The sequence below is a fragment of the Haemorhous mexicanus genome, chromosome 1, assembly GCF_027477595.1.
Source record: "Haemorhous mexicanus isolate bHaeMex1 chromosome 1, bHaeMex1.pri, whole genome shotgun sequence".
Lineage (NCBI taxonomy): Eukaryota > Metazoa > Chordata > Aves > Passeriformes > Fringillidae > Haemorhous > Haemorhous mexicanus.
This window is the reverse complement of record NC_082341.1, coordinates 106,486,707-106,512,068: the sequence shown is the minus strand read 5'-3', so window position 1 is coordinate 106,512,068 and position 25,362 is coordinate 106,486,707. Positions and strand designations below refer to the sequence as shown.

The 25,362-nt window shown below is 40.7% G+C and overlaps 1 protein-coding gene across 3 annotated transcripts in view; it reads right to left on the bottom strand.

Moving 5' to 3' along the window:
* Nucleotides 1-5,586: 5,586 nt before the first annotated feature.
* Nucleotides 5,587-25,362, bottom strand: part of PIEZO2 (piezo type mechanosensitive ion channel component 2) — a 287,559-nt gene continuing 267,783 nt past the window's right edge. For all 3 annotated transcript variants that reach the window (XM_059857974.1, XM_059857981.1, XM_059857989.1), the window contains 15 exons: nucleotides 24,760-25,018; nucleotides 24,060-24,242; nucleotides 23,392-23,644; nucleotides 22,518-22,650; nucleotides 21,955-22,102; nucleotides 21,642-21,856; nucleotides 19,726-19,884; nucleotides 18,257-18,404; nucleotides 15,608-15,796; nucleotides 15,089-15,181; nucleotides 13,800-13,972; nucleotides 12,324-12,440; nucleotides 10,297-10,376; nucleotides 8,819-8,987; nucleotides 5,587-7,950 (listed from right to left, as the gene is read on the bottom strand). In XM_059857974.1, coding sequence (XP_059713957.1) covers nucleotides 7,698-7,950; nucleotides 8,819-8,987; nucleotides 10,297-10,376; nucleotides 12,324-12,440; nucleotides 13,800-13,972; nucleotides 15,089-15,181; nucleotides 15,608-15,796; nucleotides 18,257-18,404; nucleotides 19,726-19,884; nucleotides 21,642-21,856; nucleotides 21,955-22,102; nucleotides 22,518-22,650; nucleotides 23,392-23,644; nucleotides 24,060-24,242; nucleotides 24,760-25,018 — 2,572 coding nt within the window. In that variant the 3' untranslated portion in view covers nucleotides 5,587-7,697. The remainder of the gene's footprint in view (nucleotides 7,951-8,818; nucleotides 8,988-10,296; nucleotides 10,377-12,323; nucleotides 12,441-13,799; nucleotides 13,973-15,088; nucleotides 15,182-15,607; nucleotides 15,797-18,256; nucleotides 18,405-19,725; nucleotides 19,885-21,641; nucleotides 21,857-21,954; nucleotides 22,103-22,517; nucleotides 22,651-23,391; nucleotides 23,645-24,059; nucleotides 24,243-24,759; nucleotides 25,019-25,362) is intronic.

The following is a 25,362-nucleotide window of genomic DNA, read 5'->3' as shown; positions in this document are numbered from 1 at the left end:
TTGAGATGAGTGAAATCGCACATTGCTCTGTGTTTACCTTTAAGTTGGACAATGAGAATAATGGAAAACTTCACCAGATGTCTAAAACTAGTAGGGCTGAGAACTGTATTTGGGTGAATATATTCACATGCACAGCTTTAGCTCTATCCTTTAGCTCCCTTGTTTAATACTTTGGCCCCTTGCATGGTCCAGTGGAAAGAGATGCCCCAGTTCAGGTATGCATGATCTTCTTCATGCATTTTCTTCTTTGTCCTCAACCATATAGGAAGCATGAAAATAAGTATTAAATCATTCTGGGCTGCTGCCAAATGACTAAGGCTTCTCTTCAACAAGTGACCATCAGAATAGGTATGTGTATGTGTGTGTTTTTCTTTTATCTTCCAGATATCATGTTGAACTGCAGCCCCAAATGCAAACAGAATTATTGTTTTCTCTTTCCCTTGTGACCCATATTAATACTGCAAGATGAAAAGTTGTAGTAAAGAAGGCTTACAGCTATTTACATGCTGAATAGTTCTGGTGGGAGCCAGTGCATGACTAATAAGGAAAAACTTCAAAATGGGTACATCCTCTACAGATCCCTTTTAGAGAAGTTAATTCCTCTGTCAGTTTCATTGCACTTATTCAGTTCCTGACCTGAAAGGCAGAAAAGCTCTTTCCTGAGTCACTGAGCCCTAGGATAGTTTTGGCCCTTTTCAGTTGGTTTTGTTGACAGCATGCTTCCCCAAATCCTTTCATCCTTATTCCTGTAGTTCATATACTTGTAGCTGGAAGTGGAGGAAACCTCAGTGAGCTGCAGGGAAATGCTCCAATGTATCCCTCAGAGGCTGCTGGCTGGGAAAATGCCCTTTTCACTGCTCTGCATGCTCTGCTCTTTATTTGATGTCAAGGAGCTTGAGCTCAGTGCATGGGTATCAAAAAGCCTGGCCACAGGAAAAAAGGCTCTGTGCTTTAGACTGCAGTTGTTGAAATTGGCTTCCCCAGGCTGCAGCCAGGACATTTGGTTCAGAGGTGTTCCCTACAGAGATCACTGGAAGGTGGCACTCTCTGTTTGGGGCTGGCCACTTTGGTTGGTGACTCTAGCTCTGCCCAGGAGATGTTGGGAAGTGTTCATTATGGGGAGCACCTCCCTGGATGTATTTGGAAGGAGACCTGGGGCTGTCTGAATCTCTGCTTGGTCAGCTGAAAAGCAAAGGGATGGCTGGAGCAGGGAAAATGAGAAATGCATCCACTTTTTGCTCCAGCACAGCAGACTCAGAGTCTGTCAGAAACACTGGTGGAGACCAGTGCCCTTCCTCTCCTTTGGACCCCAAACAAGACCACCACCAATTCATTTTTTAAAATTTTTTTTACCTGAAAGCAGTTGACATAGCTACATAAATCCCACAGACCTGGTGGAATGGCTGTGGAGTCTTGTCTAAGTGAAACAAGCAGGAGAAATATAACTTCATCAACAAAGTACTAAGGATATGTTTTGAATCCATACATCATGAGCTAAGCACCAGATGGGCTGGCTGAGTACTGTAAAAGAAACAGCTCAGATAGACAAACATCTGATAGATAGGATGATTCAAAAAGCCATCTGAAAATGCATTTAGTCTCCTTGCTCACAAATAACCTTCAGTCATTTTGTTTTGCAATGAAATACTTTCACCTCTGCTAGATTTCCTTAGTTTTTTTATTGTGGTTTTTATTGGGGTGGGAGTACAATTGTGCCATTCCAAAGTCCAGCCCTTGGTGTCTCCCTGTGCCTTGTGCTAGTGCAGGAGTGGGAGCCTGCCTGTGCAAGAGAGAGCTTGAGGCTGGACTTTAGCTGGAACCTGGGGAGGAGGCAGGGCTGGCTGGCATTGGGATCTCCATGTCAGAGCCCTGGCAGCTGTGAACTTGTGCAGACTTTTAGGGGACAGGGAAGGGGATCTGTGATGTGGCACACCTAAAACCTGATGACAAGGGATGGAGCCCAGCAGAGAAAGCCACCTTGGTCACAGTAGGCATGAGGAAGAGAGCAAGCAGTGTCCAACCATGCAAAAATGACGATTTTTGACCTCTAGGGGCCCCATTGAAACAATTGCTTATGTGTCCATCAGAGCAATTGGTAGATAGAAATATTTCTTGAGGTTTTTTCTCTGTTTGTTCCTTTATCTTTTTTTTCCCTTCCCCTTTGTATAACAAGACCACAAGCAGCTGCTCATCTCTCAAGCTATCAGCTGTAAGCACCATGCTCAAATGATGGTGAGCTATGGAATAAGAATATTAAAAATTGGCATCTTTTGCAGATCCCACTTGCTTTTTTGCAGGCCAGGTAACATGGTATTGTATCAAGCCTGGAGTATTTGGAGTTCATCTGTATTTTGTGACCCTTTCTGAGGAAGAATATTTTGAACCTTTAAAAGATAACTTTAGAAGGCTCTCTGTGAAAAGGAGAAAGGTACAGTTCGATTTTTGTCCAAAAGTTCCATGTGTTTCCTTTTGATATGTGATGAACTTTACAACTCTTTTCTCTTTTCGCTCTGTGATTCACCCCTCTCTCCCTCCCTCCTGTCCCCAGCATTGTTTAAAACAGGGAAAATTTTTTACAGCTGGATGAATAACTAGTTAATACACTGCCTTGACCTCCAAAGTTTGGGCTCTACAAGATATTTGGAGATGTCAGCTGAATGGGTTCATAAATATTTTAACTGCATTACCTCACTCTTGCTGCCATAACATTAAAAATGTGCTTTCCCTGAATGTTTGCTGCGGAGTCTGACGGTCACGTCTGTGTCTGCTGGCAGCTCCCTCTTCTGCCCCAGCACGAGCTGCAGGAGACAACAGCTTGAAATATTAATGAGAGCTAATACAGCAAAATTGTGCTCTTAAAAAACAGAGAGAGAGAGACACACACACATGCACAGATGCACACTCTATGTATTTGAACGTGCAAGGCAAGATGCTATGTGGCAGAGCAGGCATTAGCTGGTGTCCAGCGATGCAACACATCCAGCACAGCTGGCTCCCTCAGGCCCTGTGGAGGTGTCATGTTCCTCACACCATGACCAGATTCCCTCTGAAAAATTATATGACCTCATGAAAGCCTTTGAAGGAGGTTTGGGTTGGAACCACGGCACTGAGAGCTTTATGCTAGGAGGGGATCCTCACAGGTTCATTTGTGGCCCCCCACACCAGGGAAATGATTGTGTGTGATCTTGCTGGTGAGGGGAGGCAGGAAGAGATGGTCACAATACATCTGAGCTCTGTCTGTGATGTGTGTCCCTCTAGATAAACAATCCTGGTTTGAGCTTATGATCTGGTGAGTCCAGAGCCTGGGACTAATACAGGGTTAGTGTTTTCATTTTGTGCATTTTATTACACATATCAGTAATTTCTGCACATTGAAGAGGGGTAGTTTCCTTCATACCGGAATACTTCTCCAGTTACTCTAAAGAAGAAAGGGAAGTCCTTTCCTCTTAAAAGGAAAGGAAAGTCTGCAGTCTCCCTGGTCATCAGGCAGTGTCCAACTAGTTTTCTTCATAGCAGAAGATGTTTTTCATTATATTTCTGTTTTAATAACAGTTCTAAATGGCAGTCAGTGGGACTGGCCTTGGGAAGTGCCTGTCAGGGCAGGAGAGGCAAGAAGAGATGTTTGGTGGTCCCTTCAATGGCTTGCTACTTGTGCAGCATATTCCTGAGACAAATCTTGAAGCTAAGGTGTGAATGATTTCCCATACCATGAACTTTATCAACTTGAAACACAGGATCGAAGCATGAATCATTCTCACTGAATCATTCTGAATACTTATTTCTTCTCCAGCTCTTTTTCTACTGTCTTATGTGTCCACCTTAACTCTTAATGTAACCTAAAAAAACCTGTAGCCCTTCAGTACAGTGGGTCAGGGTTGTACTGCACTTGTAGGTCCTGCTCCCTTGGCTGCTGAACAGGAATTTGCCTTTCCTATTGCATGCTGCCAGGTTGCTTTTCTCTTGTTTTCTCCAAGCTTTTAGTAAAGCATTGGATATCCTCTGGTTTCCTTCCTCAAGAAGGAAGCAACAAAGCCTGATCTAAAATAGCCCATATGCACCTAGATAGAAACCCTGTTTAAATATCACACAGTGCCAGGCAGAGCAGCCACAGTTTTATTTATTTATCTATTTATTTATTTATCTATTTGTATTAACTACCCAGGGATTAACCTGAAATCAGGGAAGACTGTGAAAGCTTTAATTACACAAACAGTGCAAACTGAACATTTTGCCTCGTCACACAGGCATGTGAGAGTTCTGGGATGCCTGGTGGTGCAGCTGGGTGTGTTGTCACAGCACTTGTCCTTGCTCTGACTTACAAGCTTACACCACTGCTTGCGTAAGCACATGCAGGTTTCTATATAGAGCCAAGGAAAACAAAACTGCAGCTGAAATCTGCTTCTCCTCCTGCTTTAAGGATTTATGTCTGGACTATTGATGGGCTGAACAAGAGAGCTAATGCATCCATAGACTTGGAAAGCACAGCAGCAGGATACTTTGCATCTCTGACAGGATCTTGAAATCATGACATAATTCAGATTGCAAGGGACATCAGGAGATTTCAGATCAAACCTACAATCCAAAGCATGGCCACTTACAACAGGATGCTCAGGACTTGACCGGCCAAGTTTTGGAAACCCCCCAAGGCTGAGGATCTTACAGATTCTCTGGGCACTTGCTCCAGTTTTTGATTGCCTTCATGGTAAAAACAATTTTCTGTTTATTTAGTCAGATCTATCATGCAGTTCTGCAGAGATTGGCTTTTCTGTATCTCACCATCAGGCAGCTGTAGACACCAATAAGCTTTTCCATGGGACTTCTCTGTTGTGAGGCTGAGCAAGCCCAGCTCCTGCAGCCTCTCCTCGCACGTTGTGCTCTCAGCTGCCTGCTCAGTCCAGTATGTCAATATCTTTCTTGCACTGGAGCCCCCAAAGCTCCATGCAGTTCTCCAGATGTGGTCTCACAAGTGCTGAATAGAGTGGACTAATAAATTTCCTTGGCTTTCAGCTGTGATCCTGTAAGTAAAGCCCAGTATGCTGTTGGTTTCCTTTGCCTCAAGGGCACGCTGCAATTCCCACCTCTGTCTGTTTTTATTCTAAAGCTGTTCCCAAAACATCTACCTAGTCTGAATTGCTGAAAGGGTTAGTCTGCCTCAGAGGCAGGACTTTGCTGCATTTGCCCGAGTTCATGAAGTACCTGGCAGATAATTTCTCCAGCAGCCTGAGATCTGCCTTTCAAGGAAGTCCTGCCCCAGCTGTTGCAGCTGCCCAGCCCACGCCCCAGGAGAGAGCTGGCACAGTTATGTTATTGCAAACCTCCCCAGACCAGGTTCAGTGAAGTCCACACACTGCTGAAAGGGCACTCTGTGGTGTCCTCCAGGATGTTAATAAAGATGTTAGATGGTACTGGTCCCAGGACTGACCACCTAGAATGCCCCTGGAAATTGGCTGCCAGTTCAACTTTATCTGGACAGCTGGGCTCAAAGAATGGTCTGGTACACTCCTCACCCATTTCAGGTAGCTACCCAGTCCAAATCAGTGATTTGACTATAGGCTGTTTTAAAAATAAATAAATTAAAAAAAAAAAAACAACAGAAGAATCCTTTTATTTTCAAAGTTTGATCAATCCACGAATGAAAGAGCAGCACATTTTTTGCAAAGCCCAAATAACTGTACAGCTCGTTCTGAAGACAGATTTTTCCCAACAAAAAGGAAGTGCCTGTTGAAGAGAAGGAACCAGGAAGGGAGCTGGGGCCAACTGTGGCCAGCATGGTTCTGCTGGCTGGTGTCTTTAGAGACACACTACATCCTTCACACTTCTCCTTCCAGTGTTCATCTCCTTAAAATCACTGAACACCCAGGTGAGGATCCATCGAACTATAAAAGACATTTTAGCATCCCTGAGTGCTATGTCAGGGCTGCCCTGTATATTTCAATTTTCATTCACAGGACCTATGGAAGAAATGGAGCAAAACTTTGCAGGGGGAAATGCTGCCTGGGTGTATGAGCAGCCACCTTTTCACTTCAGAGGAAATCAGGTTGTCTTCCAGTGAGTTCCAGTCATCAAATTATTTTATTGTTACAATATCATGAAGCAATTTTTATTTTGTGCACGTCAAGGTGCTCAAAGTGTTAGTTTTCACAGTATAGAATGGATGTGACAGCATTTGTCATGGAAGCACTCAGCAGAGTATGTTTCAACTTCATTTTGTTGTGCTGTTTTATGAAGTTCTGCAGTAAAATGTGCCAGCAAATTATGTTAGTTTCTTTCTGGTGATTAACTAATCATTCATATAATAAATAGCAGCTAACTACAAGAAAGAGATTTATTTGTCACAGATTAAGAAGAATGTCAAACTTTTCCCATTTCATGTAAAAAGGCAGAGGAAAAAATACTTCTAAAATGACTTTGCAATATGTGCTTTATTTTAAGTCATTACTGAATCAAAACTACAAGTATATCCTTTTAACATACCCTACCCACTCAATTATTTTTTTTTCTCAATTATTTTTTTTTAACATGGAAAGAAACCTACATTGCAATTGTAAATTTTCATGCTGCAATGAGCCATTTGTTTCACTAATAATAGCAATTTAAAAAAAAAGGGCATTTCTCAAGCTCATATGTATGTCTATATTTGGGAACTTAAAAAAAAACCCGTCTTAGATGTAAAAATGTGACTTGGAATATGTAAACATTTTTGTATACCTGAAACACTGGAAGAAGAATATCAGCTAACAGCAAAACAAGAGTTGCCTTAAATCATCGAAATGGGAAAAAGCATGTCATGGGGAGCAGAGAGAAGCACACACTACTCAGAGTCTTTAAAGGGTTATAAGAAATGAAGTAGCACATTAGGTCATCGATTTCGCTTTCTTTTCTCATCCAATGGAAAGCAGTAATGCTGAAGAGAATGGCCCAGCAGAACATCCCATAATTCACCATAATTATTCTAGCCATTAGTTAATCTTGACGAAGTGTCAAGTTTCAGTTGCTTTTTCTTTTTCCTGAGAAAAGTCATTGATGTCTGGTGGAAATGTCTCCTGTGACTGTACAAATAAAATAAGGCATTTCAAGAGACTGTTACTTGTTTTCTGACTTGTTTTTACTTTTTTTTGCTGACAGAGGCTTGTCCACAGTGTCCTTTGTACATCAAAACCTCTGCTTTTCTACAAATGGGTATGGCTAGAATGTCTTCAGTTCCCAGTGTGGCCCTGGGTGCTGGGTGTCCTGAAGGCTCGTCAGTGTCCCATTACTGTAGCTTGAAAGTCAGTGATGTACAACAGCATATTGCACAATCCAAACTGTGTGGCTCCAGAAAGGATTAAGAAGGTACACTGGAGTCATCTGTGGGTTCACTCCTTTCGTTTCTCTCTAAGGTGTAATGGTTGTCTGGAAAATTAAATTAGCCAGACAAAGATGCAAACTTTTTGCTGATTAAATTACAAAGCAGTCCCCAGATTGTAGAGGAGTGGCACATTAAAAACAACAAATCATTCAACCCTCTTCACTGTTGATCCTTAATTTGAAAGGCAGCATGGATTCCTAAGGCCGTAGCTTCCAGGATTCCTTCTGTGAAAAATCATTGCTACCCAACTATAAAAGGCTTAGCTCTTAAGAGAATATTGTGCTTTTTTAAATTTTTCCTTTAAAATTCCGATTTAACCAACTTGATTTGCAGTGTGATGCCAAAGAGATCAATTAGTTTTTTCCCTAGTCCACTTGATCATAGTCTCTGGTGAGCGATACAGGAATATTAGCTTGGCGTACAGGTCTTCTTCTAGTTCCAGTTCTCCAGTCTCTCGCACTAGGAAAATGTCAGTACACAGCTTCAGGATTCGGTCTACATTGGGCAGCTCCTCAAACATGATGGAGTGAGAGATCCCACTGAAAAACTCACGGACGAACTTCCCTATCACCAGGACAACTGAGGCATACAGTCCCATAATGCTGAAAAGAAAGAAAGGAAGAGTTCAAATCGTGCCTTGTAAAAGGGCAGCCAAGTGTGAGGGAGCTCATCCACATGGCTAACTGTAGTCTGTCAGTGGGCTGAATGTCAATTTCTAATTAGGGTCATGTTTCTGCTGTGCCATAGGATGAAGGAAAATAAGATCTCTTCAAACCCCTCATAAATCTGGAATCATACACAGCTGAGGCTGCTGGCTTAATTCTTTGACAACAGTTGATGATGGTCTCATGTCCTGCCTGCTACAGCTTGGAAGTCACAATTGGAAATCTGACAGCAGCTAAAGGCAAATAATCTGTCAGGTTTCATAGCTAATATTTTTTATTAAGGTGGTGACAAACTAACATTAACCCTGATAATGCCCCCGATAATCTTTCTATGGGGACTTCTCCAAGATCCTACCAGGAGGGTGTATCTCCTGGGAATGCTTAGTCTCCTGCCTTCTTCTGTCTGTGGAGATGTATTTCATAAGTCTTTCACACCCAGGGTCCTGGCTACAAGATTGAGAAGGACACCAAAACCAGGCAGAGTTTGGGCAGAACTTGACCTGCAGCTAAACTAACATATTTTGACTTATTTCTCATCAATAGAAATTGGTGTGAAGGGTGCTTCTGTTTCTATTCCCACTGGAGAGCAGTTATCAGGGGCAATACTAACCTTGCAAATATTAATCCTCTACAGATAATATTAATAGACATGGATTTGAAAATCTCACAAAAATCCTTTTCAAAATGTTGTAATGTTCAAACACTAAAACAACGACAAAAAATATACCCCTAAATCAGCAAATAAAGTCACCTCTACTTCTATCTTAGGTACTTTATTTAATTTTATGTAAAGATTTCCTCTTACCCATAACCAGCCAAGAATCCAAGGCTGGGTGGACTGACTTTATCACTGAATATGAAGAGTTCAAGACTCTCTTGAGGCGTTTTTTGTCTTTTTCCAAGCTGATTCAAAACCCACCATTCTTCAGATGCATTTTTCACAAGGGAAACTGTAATATTTTCCCACTTGCAGTCTATTGAAACAAAGAAGTGTTAATATATATAGAACAAGATTGCAAAAATCAAACATTTTGAGACAGATACTTCAAACGTTTGCATTATGAAATGACTGAACATTGCAGAAGCAAAATTCTTCTAACTCCATTTTACATTATTTCTGTATACAAAATTATAAAACCTAGAGTTCTGTGGTTTTGCTTCTGCGAATCTTATCTGAATCTGCATTAAATATTTAAAGTATTTCATATCACCTACATACTTTTCCGTACAACTGTCAAATAATTTTGGTATTTTCAGGCCAAAATATCAATAGCACTCATCACGTCTGCATTTCAGGCCTACAGAAACACATTGAACCTGGAAGGGTGGCAGCCAGCTTCTGCATCTCAGAGGGAAACTATCACCATAAACCATTTGTGTCTGATATAAAAGATATTATTCTCTTGTATCAACAAAAGGGTGCTATCCTGTTTTAAGCATACTGATCACACAGACAGGAGATGAACTCTGGTCCTCCTGAGAGTACATCAGCAGTATACATGAAAGCCTTTCTGAAGCCCTTCTGAAGAAACTCAGATTAGGGACCTGACCAACGACAGTGAAGCACTCATAATTTATTTCTACTCATAGAGCTGGGTTCAGCCTCAAGAATAGTTCTTCTTAATGAATCTTGGCAAGAACATACTACATAGCACTACTACTATTACATTCAAGCTCCAAATTTAGCCTCTGTTGAGAAAATTGCTCTTAGATAAAGGCTTTTTCCTCCTATTCCAGCCCACCAGGTTTTTCACACATATGTATATGCAAGGGTGCATGTATTCTGTATGTCTGTGAGTACCTGTATGGATTCTGAAATTCAACGAGTTATTTAAAGTGGATTCTTTGTAGCCAATAAGGAAGGAATAGCTTAAAAAACCATAAAAATAATGCAGTGTCATTATTTAAGCTGAGAAGCTGCACTTGCAGATGTGCAAAACTAGTGACTGTTCACAGTAAGGCAGCAGGGAGATGTGGAGGAGTGAAACCTGTAATCACTTACACATAAAACAAAGGAAAAGAGTTCCTAAAGCAGACTTGAAGAAGATGGACTTTATCCTTAGAGTCCTTACTGTTAAATCCAAAGCTAAAATATGTGGAGATGCATCTTCTGCCTTATACTGTATTACCTTATCTCTCCTCAAGCTTGCAGACACCAAGTGGAAACCATTTTAAGTTCATTTAAGACTGAGATGCCCCATAGCAGCTGTGAATGCACAAGTGTGAGTGCTGCCTTGCACTCCTTTAAACCATACTCTGGGTTTCCATGGTCTGGAGACATACCTTTCAATAGCTGCTTTATGGGTTTTGCCAGAGAATCACTAGGAGCCTTGATGTAGTATGGATATACTTCCTCTAATGTTCTGGAAAAAAATGAGAAATCAAATATTTCATATTTTTATACCACTAAAATTTTTTAGAAATACCTAACAGTGCTATACACAGTTCCCAGTAATTCTTAAGTTATAACTTTACAGCGTTCAGATGCCACATCTGAAAATTAACTGGATTTTTCAGCTATGTTTTTTCAGAACTTCAGCAGAGAGTTCTGTCCATAATGTCACCATTCACACACTATGAATTCCACATAGCTGGGGCACGTGTGTTTGCATGGAATGTAGACTTTATATTTTGTTTCCCTTTTAAAAAACACTGCTTTTATAGTCAGCTATAAAGTATATAATAAAGGCAGCACATTGCCAGTGTAAACAAGCTAGAAAAATTTGTTGTGAACACAGCTATTACTTCAGAATTGCAAGGTGGTGTCTCGATAATAACACCTGAATAGAATGAGAATTTTTGCCAGAATTTTTCATTGGGAAATATTTTCAGCTTTTAGGTGGATTTCAAACTTCTAAAGAAAGATGTTTGTAAAAGTTCTTCCACTGGACTCAAAATCAAATCATCTTGAGTGGGAATAAATTACCAGTATCTAGAGGGAGACACATTTCATTACAAGCAGAGACACTGTGCTAACATTTTCCTCTAATAACTGAAAAATTCCAGGGAAGAGGAGCTCTCAGATAAATCCTGTGACACTTGGCTACATTGCATACATCAGGCTGAGGAAGAACAAGGGTGGCCAAATAAAAATCCCTTATGATCACCCCAGCAGGTCCAAGAAAAGGTTAGGAGCTGAATTGCCCCAGCAGAGGTGGTGGCAGAAAGCCCCCTGCAGAAGTATCTGAATGGCTAATAGCTATCATAACCATTTTTCATTTATGATCAAGTAAAAAAACCTTAAATCTACAATACAATGCAAGACAGGCAAATGCAGCTATATCGTCTATGTTACTGCTTGCCTTTTGCAAAGAGAGAATTATGAATTAATTACTTCTTCCCACAAATGAGAAAAATCTACCCTCTGTGGCCCTACCTCACCTCAGGAAATACTGCTGTATCTTCACACAGCAGAAAAGAGGCATCAAGTATTTTTTAATTGGAATGATCACATGTACAATAGCAGTCTGTTTGGACGTATGAGTGTGTGTGGGTGCAGAAACACAGCTGTGCACAGAAAAGGCAAATCTAATTTCTACCTGCTAACAGGTAAGAACCTCTCAGAGTTTTCACAATCCCAGTTGGTCTCATCTTAAACATTTCAACTCTTTTAGCCACACATCAGATCAAGTGGCCTTCAGGGATGATGTGTTGGCTTAGCAGTACTTAGAAGCTACTGCTGTAAAGTAATCCCCAGTGAGAAGGCGGAAGAGGAAGAGCCAGACTCTTTTCAGATCTAAAATCACCACTGTGGTTCATGCTATAAGGCTATATCTGTAGAATAATGTTTGACATTCATATGAAGTGCATGCCTTGTGAATTTCCATCACAGGAAAAGATCTGATGTCAGAAACAACTGCAGATGTTACCCTTTGACCGCAGTGATTTAACACTTCCTTGCCAATCTAGTACTATTCAGAAGTAACAATGTGAGATACAGTCTGGATAGTTCTTTAGAACAAAAAAATCTTCAATACAACTTCCTCAGATCAAGTTGAACTGGTGTAACTCAAAGGTGAGTTGAACTGTGGATATACTGAACTTGTGCTTATCCAATAAATCAAAGAAAAGTTACTAATAGCTTGTTGTTGATGATCCTGTGTTCAGGGTCCTCTCAGCCTGCATTTATAATAGGAAACAAGCATTCACCTTTAATATTACTAATACTTGGTTTCAGTGCTGTTGCCATCTGTTATTAGAGGGGGATAGATGGGCAGACAAATGAAACATTTGCACAAGCTTTACCACCTTAGGAAATCAGGCTTCAAAGGGGAAAGTTTGCATATAAACAGAAAAAGAAAATAACTTACACCTTTTCCGGTTGATTTTCAGCCATCATTGTAGCAATATCTCTCCTGGTATGATTTTTTAGTGGGAAGGTAAGTTTATCTGATGCTATTTCAGCCTTGGCACCAAGGGAGAGATTCCTGTTGTAAGTAAAAGGGAAAACACAGTGAAAACCTACAACGAGAGCATAACCTAAGCTGGGTGAGGCAGCTGCTGGGGGCTGCAGAGAAACACCCACGGCAGATGATGTGCAAAGGCAGAAAGTGTGTATGCTGCCTCTGTGACACCACAGGCCCACCTTACTGCTGCCTGTGGCCTCCTGGCCTAGATGCAGCAGTCAAGCAGAAGGTCACTGTGGTAAGTCCATAACATTTTCAGTCATTTGTGTTTATGGCATATCCCACAAGATACAATCTGAGGGTGAAAAATGTCTCTTTGCACTTGTGTGTGAATGCTTGTAGCCATGAAAGCATGTGGGCAAACTCAGTAGCAGTACCAAAAATTAATGGAAGGCTCAGAAATGATGGAGTGATGTAATTCACTAGCTAATAGCCTGTGCTTCCAGGAAAATAAGGGGGGCGGGGGGGAGAGGGGATGTCAAATAAAGTTGAATTAAGTGTGCAGATTCATTACAAGTCTATTTATGACTGTGGAAGAACAGACCCAGCATGTTCAGAGCTCCCACAGCCATTCGGCTGACCTGCTTCTTGTGTATAGTCTTTCAACAATCCAGCTTCTACTTCCAAGGAAATGTAAATAAAGAGGGTGCAAAGGAACCTGGATTCCATGGAGTGATGACTTAACTCCAATTTAATCCAGTAATCTGCAGGAACCCGATGTGGCAGACAGTAGCCAGCAAATGACCTTGACGACTGGGTGTGCTCTAGCCTGAGTGCAACCTTATACTCCAGGTTGTCTCCTTCTAGAACTTCATTGTAAAGTTAGTTCACTGGGGCCAAAGAAAGCTCTCATGAGCAAAGGTTTCAACAAAATGGATCTGTGCCATTGTTATGGTATTTGCATGTAAAAATTGTTTGTTTCACTTCCAGAATCCCTTAATAAGAGGATGAACAACTTCTATTTGTATTTCCTCATAGGTTTTCTGCCTTAATTAGGTCTAAGTGAATACCCTTCCCATAAATGTTAGCAAGGTTGTTGTTAAGGACAGTTCACCGGAACATCCCCACCTAAAACTGGCTACAAAATTCTTGCTTTTTCTTCCTTCCAGTCAAATCCCATTGAAAATCCCACCTGGACATTTTAAGTAATCTATTTGGTAGTGGCTGCACTTTATTTTCTGAGAACTGCAGGCAACAAATGTTTTCATGGGTAACAAAACTGACTTCTCTCTGTCTCTCTCCCTCCTACTCTCAGTTTTTTGCTCTGCCATACAATAGAATTTGCTAAAGAACTAAACCAAAAATGCAATGTGGAACTGTTCCACTGAGCCAATGCTTGGCAAATGATCCATCCACCTCATAATAACTTTGTTTAATTACCTCTGAATGGTCCATGAAATAACTAAAGTGAAATCAGCATCAAAGTCTTTAAGTCCCTGTATCATTTTATTTCTACTGGGAGGGCTGATGGTCCATAAAGAGTTTGAATTTCCCTCCAGGTCTGCTCGAGTTATATCTTCTCTTGCATACCCCTCGAGAAACTGCAAGGCAGCCTGTAGGTGCAGAAGAGGAAAAGAAAATTTCAGTGCAGTGATATTCACAAGAAACAGAACCACATTTCCCAGTCAGACAGATTTGTATATGTTTGATTAATTGTATTGCAGTGGTGTGCACTGATTGTTTTCCTCAGGTACCAATTGGGGCTTGAGATAGGAAGGGGAATCAACAAAATATAGCCAAGCTAAAAAGGCAAAACAAAAATAGCATCATTGTTTGATGGCCATGTTGGCTAAAGTGAGTGTGAAAGTTAATGAAAGAAACTCTATGCAGAGTTTTTAAACTCGAGTTAAAATTTTACTCTGTCTTTTGTTGTGTCTTTCTGCATAGAAAAGTGTCTGCAAAGGATGAGCCAGCTAGAACTTTGTAACTCCCAAATGCATCTAGGTTACAATATTAGTGCTATTGTACATGGGCTATGTGGTAGGATCTAAGATCAAATTCTAACATCAAATTCTTTAATGAGCTAGAAGCAAGCACTTCTTTTAAAGTTGTATCTGATCAAATGTTAGTTACATTAGCAATATAACAGCTCCTACTAATTATTAGTCCTTTTCCTGTAGAAACTTGTGGAAACTGGGCATGTTGCTCCATGAAACACTGAGACTATGCTTAAATGGACTTTTTGGACATTTTAATGTCAAAACATTTCTAGACTATGCACACTTTCTTTTGACAGCACCACCATTCCCCACTGGAAGGTGAAAGATGTGTGCTCTAGAAAGGAGCATGGGACATAGAAGTGCGTAAGGCACCGTTTGGTCCCCACAGCACGTTTTCTTTGGCAGTACACAAACAGCATCACATCTCCTGAAGGTTTGGGGCATTTCAAGGGGAGGGTTTCATTCAGACAACAGGACAATTAGGGTTTCTGCCTTTCAGTATTTCGTGCAATGATGTCTGCATTAATGGTAGCTTGTCTCACCATAACCCAGCACTGTCCTGACAAATGATGTGTCCGAACTTTTTTCATGCAAATTCTCTTTATAGAAATATCTTCCCATTGATGACAGCACTGATGACCACACGACTACACAAACAAAACTCACAAAAGGCCTCTATGGAAACATGCACACATTTTTAAGAAATGAGGTATTCTACTTTTCACTTACAGTGTTACCCCTATAGCTTCTCATAAAATCATTGAACTCATTCGGATCCAAACTTTTGAGCTGATTCTGCTGAGCACTCATGGTAAAAATAGGCTGGGAAACAAAAGAACACATGCTTATCACATTTACTTCACATTGGCTGCTACATACACAGTCCAGCATCCTGTGCATCACAGTCCAAGACAATTATGGCACTCAATTCAACAAGACAATGTTATAATCTCCTTCCTCTGAGATGCAAGCTGCCTACAATTATCTTATATCTACCATGTGGACCTGTAGGTTAATTTATTCAGTTTCCACAGCCAGTAGAGGCTGGTTTTAACTTGAAAATGAGGATAATATTTTACAACAGTGATAAACTAACATATTTTTAAACCCAAAAGAGGTCATTTATGGAAGCTTGCCAGGTACCTTGCATAAAGCAGGAGAGTTCAATTCAATGGAAGGAAGAAGAAATGGCACAAGGAAATATAATGCAAAAAACAGAGTTTGCTTTCAGTGTTTCTTCTTTTTTACCTGATAACCTCCTAGAGTTATTGTGATTGATACATCTAGAGGCTTGTTGGTGATGCCTGCAACAGATTTGATTAAAGACATGAAGAGCAGTGGGAACCAGACAATACAAATCAGCAAGACGATAATCATGCCACCCATTCCATACTTCACAACTTTCTTTTTCTTCTGGCCTCTTGGTTGGGGATATCTCTGCAAAAGCAAATAGCAGTATGGTAACGTCTCTTCTATCAAAGGTACACTTCATATGATTTGATGGGTGAATATATCATGATCTTAAGGCTTCCAATCTCTTGTGATAATTTGCTACCCCATGTCAGGACAGCTATTCTGAGATTTTTTTTAGCCAAACCTGCACAGACACCCAATTTCTGATGGCAACAGAGAGAAGTGACAAGTGAATCCAAAATGTGTGTCCAGTGTGAAAAATATTGTAAACCTCTGTGATTTTGATTCTTCGCAACCACAAAAAAAGAAGAATTTAGGTAGGAGAATTTAATTTTTTTTGTCTAAGTGCTAGCACGAACTCACAAGAACAAAATATAAAATAATAGCAAAAACAGTGATACAAAAATTTGTTTCAAAAACTGCTATAATGAGGGACCCACTTTCTTGCACTTGCACTTCTGAAAAGTTTTATTACAAAGCTCCTTAAGGCAGACTTCCTCTCATAGGTCTTGAAATGCTGCAAACTGTATATTGTGGCGGATGGGGGGAGCAGGAAAACTGTCTGCCAGCAACTGACATAAACAATCAGTAAAATTTCTGATATTGCATTACCTCCACATTCATTTCCCACCTCACTTACAGTATTTCTAAGAGTTCACAGGCTTGATCCAATCCGTTTCTAGTGAATTCCACACTGACTCCAATTAACTAATGTTAAAAATGTTGTTGCTGTTCCTGAAGTCTGGCTATTGCTGGTGTAACACCCTTCTCTTTCTTAACTTCTGAGGACAAAAGTGACTGCTTTCCTTCTCCCTTCAAAGCAGATCACATGGCATGTCTGTTCTGCCCTGCCCATAATTCCTGTCCTCTGCTATTTGTCTCATGACTGAATACTCTTAACAGTCTCACCATCCTGTAAAATGTCTTACTTTCACTGTAATTTATTTTTGTGTAATTCTCTTACAGGGTTTAACTCTTACAGGGTTAACCACATGTGCAAAATAAATATGCACTGTATTCCACTGCACCTCAAACACCCCAGGAATCTGGCTTTCAGGAAATTGTTCTTGCTTTGCAACATGAATCCATAAAGCCCTTTGAGAATATTCCATTTGTAATACAATGCTATATTTAAAACCAATAATTTACTTTGCAGAAGCAGTGTATCAAGTCATTTGTCTCACGCTACACAATAGTATTTTCATTAAAATATCAAGATCAGCAGGGCTATTATTATTATTATTATTATTACTATTTGTCTGGAGGATATTAGTTCAGGCACCTCTAATGATGTTATAGAACATCTCAGAAAGACTCTAGTAGTCCAAATACTCAGGCATTCCACTCAGAGTGAGAGAGAGAGAGAGAGAGAGAGAGAACCACATACTTCAATAATAAAGTTGTAAAGTTGTGACACAGTTATTTTTGTTTATGGCATTAGAACATACATGCCAGCTTAGACACGGGAATCCTCCCATGTTAGATCTCTGTTGTGAATTGTAGTGTAATGTGAATTGTAGTGTAAGAAAATGGGGTGAGACAAAGTAGAGCTGGGTTATTACATCCCAGATCCTGAAGTTCTTCAGAACTCCTTCCATTCATGGCAGAAGTGGGAGTCACAGAGAAAAAGCCTATATGCATGATTTGTGTGCACTGTAGCTCAGAGTTAATCTATGTGATATACTTAGAAAGTAATTGCCATTAAGAGAGAGGATTATAATAAAAGTAGAAATACGTCAGTAACACTTAAAAGTAAATCCACTTCAATACAGATGTAGAATTTCTGACTGGTTTGGTCACTCTTAAAATAATGGTTAATATCTTTTTAAAATTGGCAAAATGAGCAAGCATATGGTTGCAATCTTTATAGCAGTTACAAAGAATCCAGAATTTGCAAGTTTAATTTGAACTGAAGCTTAAATGATTTAAAGAGACTGAAATTTCAGTGAGACAAATGGTGGGTTTATCTGGCCTGCAGTTCAGTTCTGGGTGTGCAGGGACTCTCCTGAGATAAAGGAGCCAGCTGAGTTCCCTCTGCAGTTACATGAACCCAGTGTCCCTGGGATCTACACAGCGGGGCATGAGCTCCTCCTTCTACTGACCTTTTTCCCCAGCTGCAGCTTCCCTGCTACTCCAGGTTAGTCATTTAGTTGTGTGGGACTGTGTGAATACCAGGACTTCCAACCCCAGCCTTGAAACCCAGGCATGCAATTAAGCCAGCAGGCACGTGCTTCTGGAGTTCACATTAATGGTGGAAAAATCAGCTGGGCACAAAAGAGAAACCATTTGCAGTTTCATTTGTGGCAGCTGCCAACTAATGTAAAGTACCCAACAGGCTGGATATTTCTGAACACAAGTGCCAGGCATATCTTCCAACAAACTTCTTGTGGTGGATTCCTCAATTATTTAGGGACTCATGATTATTTCTCTTCCCTCCTGCACGGGGGAGAGAAGGTCTGAATCACTCATACGGGGTATCCTTACTTTTTCTGACTCTCGCCAACACTTCAGGATGAATATATGAGCATAGATATCTTCAACACAGATCCAGCTGGAAAGACTGAGAGTGGTATCAGTCCAAACCCAGTCCATTACTGCTCTCAGCTCAGTCAAAAATGGAACCAGGCGGAACCTGAAGGGAGACCACAGCAGATAACTTGTCAGAAACAGAGGCATCACATCAAACAAGCACAGCAAGTGTATGTATGACAAGAGGGAGAATTAAGACAGCATGAAAAGAGCTTAACTGGGGATTCTGTAAACACAAATACAATCACATCCTGAAATTGCCATAGCTTGTGTTACTCTAGATCTTGCCAGGCCATAAATATGATTATGCATTATTATGTCCATAATTGGGATTCAGCCCCTGATGGAATAGTACAAAATTTCCTAGATTCCTCTGACCTGGGAGAGGAGCACATGGATGGAGCTGCAGGAGTGCATGGGAGAGGAGCTGCAGGATGGTGGGATTAATTTTAGACCTCCTTACACCAAGGATGTTGCATGGCATCTTTGCAGTAGGTGGGCAGCCCTCTGCTGCATATGGAACTGGGCTTTGTGACTCAGGATTAAACAGCAGAAGAAGGTGGGAATCCACATGCAATGCAGCCATTTAAAGGGCATCCTCCCTTTCCTAGTCCCTCATCACTTGAAAGACGATTTCATGTGAGGAAACCTTTCTTCTGTAACTTTTCCTTGGAATGCAAGAAGCCCATACTGCAAATACTGCGAAAAGGCTGAAATGATTCAATTTTTTTTTCTGTGAATTACACACATGCTTAAACTGGCTTAGTCACAAGGTCACTGTAACAGTGTAAAGGGAGGATGTGGTCTGCTTGTGTAAAACCACCTTTCACTCCGAGGTAATGCTGTGCCTGTTCCTTGCCCTAACATCCCAAACTCCTGAGGAGTTTCAAATGTGCAACACTTCTCAAAGCAAACACATTTTCTTTTGTGCTTATTTTCAAGTTCCTGTTTCTCAGGTGTGTTGTCATTCACTCCATTCCTTTGACCTGCTGAGGTATAGCAGGTAGACCTGCTCCAAAGGTCTCTTTGGGATTTAACACCTTACTACTTTTTAGGACTGCAGAACTAATAACTAATTACCTGTTTTCTAGCACAATGTGCAGCCCCTATTTCTGTTCACAAAGGTGATTTCTTAGAAGTGTTAAAAATGTCTATTTCATAGGGCACTGAAAGGCTGACTGGTATATCAGGCTTCTGGTTTCAGACTGAGAGATGGAATTTTATGAAGTTTGCCTTCCAGAAATAGATTTTTCTTTTTCTTGTGGACTACAGGGGACAAATGGCAAATACAGAGAGTGCTGTGCAAAATTTACTGTCTTATTTCCAGCAGTCTGTGATGAAAAGTCATGAATAACTCCAGCATTTCACTACAGCAGATCTTTATTACACAAAAGAAAGAAGAAAGGCAGTAAGTCTTTACTTACCCTTGAAATAAGAACAGGTTGACATAGTTATAACTTTTTGTGAGGAAGTTGCCAAGAACACGAGTTGGATATCCGCAGCGTATCTGATAAGCTGATAAGCCAAAATAAACACATTTCACAAAATACCAGAGCTGGGCAACTGTGTTCTGGCTAAATTTCCTGTAAAGGAAAAGATAAAGGAAAATTATGAGCTTTGTATCTGTGTATGACCAAATTAGCTTGAAATGATTTTTGCTCCTGGCAGTTTCCACTTCCTGAGGTCCTGTGAAAAGGCCTTGGTTGCTGACCCCATGGCAGGGTTAAAAGAGTATTGGAAAGACACTGAATGGAAAAGTCTAAAACCAGCATCCATTGCCACCTCAGGGTTACAGGGGAGAGACTGGGAATGGGCTCCCCAAAGAGTGAAGGCTTTGGGCAGTGCCCTCTCCCTCTGCATGCCGAAGGTCCCTTGCTGCCCAACATAGTCTTCCTCAGCCCCCATGATGGCCCAGCCCTCTGTGAGTCCTGGGTAGGGGCTCAATCAAGGCAGCTTTAGTGGCTACTTCTGTTTATGTCAGCACCTCATACAGGAACTTAAGGTGGAGTGACCTCTGAAAATATTTTCTGCTTGACTCAAGTCCTTTTCCAATAAATAGTTCAGACAGCTCTTCACTTTCTCTTCTCCAGACTGAACTAACCCTCATCCTCTGCTCACATGTGCCATTCTGGCTGTTATTCAATAGCACAGTGGATCTGCAGCAGATGCCTCAGGATGGACAGCATTTGCCAGCCAGCCATAACCCAATATTTTCAATTAAATCCCACAGAAGCATTTTAATTAAGAAATTTGCAGGGGGCTCTAATCCCACTTAGAAGGAATACAGGATGTTCCAGATGCAGATTTGATATTAACAACTTGATATAGATTTCTCAAAAGCAAAAAGTCAAAATTATTTTATTTCCTAACAATTCTCAATGTGCAGTAGGTAAGAGATCCATTTGAAAAATGTTTTTTTTTTTCAAATTTGTGCACAATTGCTACTTCACTTTCTTTTTGAAAGCAAGTGAGACTTTTCAGTCTTCTTTTACACTATAAACCTATTTATTTTTTTCCAGTAAAATAACTTGACTGTTAATGAAGCGTAAGGTGCCCAGGTGATACACTCAATTTCTATGGACAGCAAATGGAGTGAGGGAAATACTTCAAGGCAACTTAAAGTAGGAAGAGGGGAGTTAGCCAAGCACTACGGAGGGAACCTTAACACCTCTGCACTGCAGAGTGCAGTGGTCAGTGCCCTGAGCCATGAAATTTTAAATGAAAAATGAAAAATGAAATGTTAAATGAAAAATGTTAGATTTGGGAGTGAGCCTGACCAGGTATGCGACACAAAATTTCCTGCAGTGGGTGACTGCCTCCACATCACCTCCAGAGCCAAGTGGCAGGAGCACGGGGGGAGAACTTTGCTCTTCAGAACAGACACATATTTTAGACATTCCTCAGTTTAAGGAGATTTAAATCCACAGTTCACACATTTCAGGAAAGTGCTAAGTTATAAGTTACTCTGAGGGAGACATCTTCTACTCGCTCTTCCAAAGCAGCATGCAGCAGTCTTGGGAGCAGGGGATTGGATCAGAGGCCAACATTGTCTCAGCTGAAGGCTCTAATCACTCAATTACAGGCAATTTCTCTTTCACCTGCTTGCATTTTGGCCTAAACTGAGAATATTTCTGTACCTATATAACTAATTCTTCCTCAAACTTATATTGGCCACAGTTACTGCTGTGAAAGTGCATTCCAACTTTCTGCTTAGAAATGAGGCAAAGGAGAAACGTGATCATGATTCCAAATCCTAGCTATAAACATATCCAATTTAAATGCAAATAACTTGGTAGAGCATCAGTATTCCACCCATATTGTTTCTTTATAAGGCTTATACCTTTCTGTCACTCCAGGCAAGATAAAGAACATCCAGAAATGTATTCCAAAAACAAGGATGACCTGGAAGATGACTTTTCCCATGACAGTCTTTTTGAGGTACAGTGCTCGATCTACCACCATGGTACCAAACTGAATGAGCACCATCACCAAAAATGCCTCTGGGACCTGGTCCTCTGATAATGAAGAGGTGATATCTGCTGCAGCAGAATGTTTCTGAAAAGCAAAATATAAGGGTGGTCAAGGAAAAAGGACACTTGCATGATATTTAGCATCCTGCTGAGGATTTACAGATAGATGCCTCTGTGACGTACCCCAAAAGCCCAAAATCCAAACACAATGATGATGAAGTCCACTGTATCTGCCAGGAACATCAGCACATACACATCAGTCACTGCGCTGTAGTCTGGATGGATAAGATTGTAGAAAAACTGTCTGATGGGCATGTACACCTGGAGAGTCCTAAAACAACACAGACCACAATGTGGTTTAATAACACATAACTTGCACTGAAGAAAGTAAAGGCTGTGTGGTATGATTAACATTTTTAAAGATATCTAAGATCTACTCTGACAACCTTCACAGGACTGCAGAGACACAAGTCCTTTGATCTGATTGCTTCTAAACCACTGTATTAGGATTTGTTCAATAGAAATACACATAGCCAACCAAGGTCACATGGGATAATTAACTTTTTTATCAGGCAGAGGCTATTTGAACAGCTGCTGATTTGTCTGATGTTCAGCTAGTGGGACATCTGCATACAACAAACACTTGAATTACCATCAGTAGTAGCCTGCTCCTTTTAAAATGCTGGCTTACTGCTTTAGTGTTTGGAACCTCCCCCCAAACCCACACAACTCCTCATATTGCTCACTTTTTAATTGTAAAAGCCTTGGCTTTGATCATTTGTTCTCGAAACTTTTCCATGAGAAGCTCTTTTCTAGATTTTTGCTTGATGCTTAACACACTGCTTCCCTTCTGACTGCTGTTCCGTGTACTGGTACTTCCTGGAAAAAAGGGGAAGGAAAGAGAAGTCAATTCAAAAGAAAAGTTTAAATACTAAAGTTAGAAAGGAATAAATCTTGAAACTTCCATTTCATACGACTCCCACATTTGAAAGAAGCTTTGAAATGAATTCTTCTTTTTTCCCCCAGTATGATAAAATCTGGAGAGCATCCAGTAAAGGTTTAATCACTGGCAGATCAAAACTTGATTAATAGCTATAAAAAGAGAAAGCAGACTAGTGATAACAGCAAGTATTTGATTGATCTGACTCAGTCACCTCAATTGCTATTAGATATGTTTAGGCTGCAGTATTCCTGCCCTTTTTACAAGATGGAACATGTAATCTGTTTCAATTTAACTAATAAAAACATTTTCTTAATTCAAACGTTTACAAATGTAGATATGAAAAATACATGTGCTTTGCATTCCCTTTAGTTGGAGATTATGCTGGACCAGAATTTCTGGATCTGGGCCATCTGAGCATTCCTTTCCCAGCTTTTGGATAATGTCATTCTAAAAACATAATGAATCACAAAGTATGTCTCTCCATTTGAACTTTAGGAAGGCTTGGAGTGTGTTCAAACATGAAGATACATTGGTTCCTATCCTATTTCATCACTGAGAAGCAGCAGCATTCAGTAGCCCCTGGGAGCTCTTCAGCAACCAGCCCAAGGTTTCAGTAGAATGATCCTATGGGAAATGAACATTTGTCCTTCAAATCCCAGAAGTGCCATGACATTTACCTCTCTTAGATCTGTGTGAAGAGAAGCTGGACCTGTGAGAAAGCTGGGATATGCTGCTAGAACTCTTCCTCCTGATGGCAGTCTGCTGCTCGGGGAAGTGGACATGGATGGACTCCACAGATGCGGCAAGATTGACAGACTTCAAAGAGGCAGAAGAGTCTCTCCTGCCTCCTGTCAGAGAGAGCTCATCATCAGTATCCTCTTTATTACTGGAGCTGTCTCCTTTCTCATCCTCATCCCACAAGCCATGGCACTAGTAGAAAAACAAGAAGAGAATGTATCAAACCTGTACTTCTGTCACAGTATTTATCACAGGCATTGCTCAGCTCAGTCACGTGTTCACAAGGGAGAAGGCAAATTCAATGTGTTGGGATATCATAGAAACATTTAGGTTGCAGAAGTTCTTTAAGATCACCAATTCAGCTGTTAACCCAGCACTGCCAAATCCACCACCAAACCACGTCCCTCAGTGCCACATCTAAACGCCTTTTAAACATTTCCAGGGATGGAGACTCAACCACTTCCCTGGGCAGCCCCTTCAAATGCTCAATAACCCTTTCATGGAAAAAAAAATCTTGATAACCAAATTAATGACTTCTTTATATCACAAGACTGATTTAAAAATTAAAATTAAAAATTAAATAAGAAACTACCTGAACCCAGATTACCTTTAAAATGGATCTGTGGAAGAACAGAGCAAGAAGCTGAACAAGATCGTAGTGCACATAACCCTCTTTCTTCTCAATGCCAATAATATTGGGTGGATGGTAAGGTTTATCCTTTGTGTAATCCACATGTTTATTCCAAGGAAAGAAGCCAAACTGGAAGAAGTATTTGATGACAATGGCCACCTGTTTGGAAACACAACACACTTGGAGTGTTTTATAAGCATGTCAGATATAATAGCCTCATGACAGTAAGAGGGATAAAATATGACTACTTTGTCAGTTTTTTGAGAACATAAACACGCATACTCATTACTACAGAGGCATAACACTTCACGTTTCTCCAGTAATAAAGTCTATCAAGATTCAGCAGCAGATGATACTCAGTGATACTTGAGATATCACAAGCAGTGAATTCTGTTTCTTGATTAACCATTACAAAGCAACAGTTTGCAAATGGTCTGTTCTTGTGAGAACTGCTTTACATGCCAGGAAGGACATTGCTCATTGCAATGAAGGAAATAACCAACATGATCTTTCCATACCACAAAAATTTCTGAGGACTTTAGCAAATACTTGTATTACTATGAAGGGCCAAAGGCCCAGCCCAGATCCCAGGGATCAAAACCAGAAAGGGGGCCACACAAAGATCATAACTTCACTTCTCTGTGTTCAACGTGGGCTTGCAAAACCAGCAGCATACCTCAGTGTAGACAATGGCAGTCATCCAGAAGCGTTTGCTTGGCCGAGGAACAGACAGCATGGCCCACAGGAATATAAGGATGGGAAGCACCAGGGTTATCATGGAGGCAGAGATCATGTGGTTAAGGATGATCACAAAATAGCACACCATTTCTGACCGGGCCACCAGCGTATTGTACAGGGCATAAATAAGGAGCAAGACTCGAGGCTGACCAACATAGAACTTCTCTGACTCCTCCAACTCGTCATCATGAAACATCCTGTGAGGAGCAGAGTACCACAAATGAACTGAACATGAACCTCACAAGAGCTGCTTTTCAAATTGCTACTATTTTTCCTTTGGAAAAGTATTAAAATCTGCTGCTCAATCCAATGGATGAAAAAAAAAGGGGGGGAATTTGGTATGATAACCAAATAGCCTGATTCTAAGCTCAGAAAACAAGAATTTCAGAAAAAAAATAACTGAAAGCACTGTTCTGCTGGTTTTTAGTTTATTCAGAAAGAGAATCAGCCTGGCCTAAGCACTACAAGCATGGCTTTTACAAACACAGCTTTCCTACAGCTGCCCAACCAACATATCTCATGCAAATCACCCAATACTGGT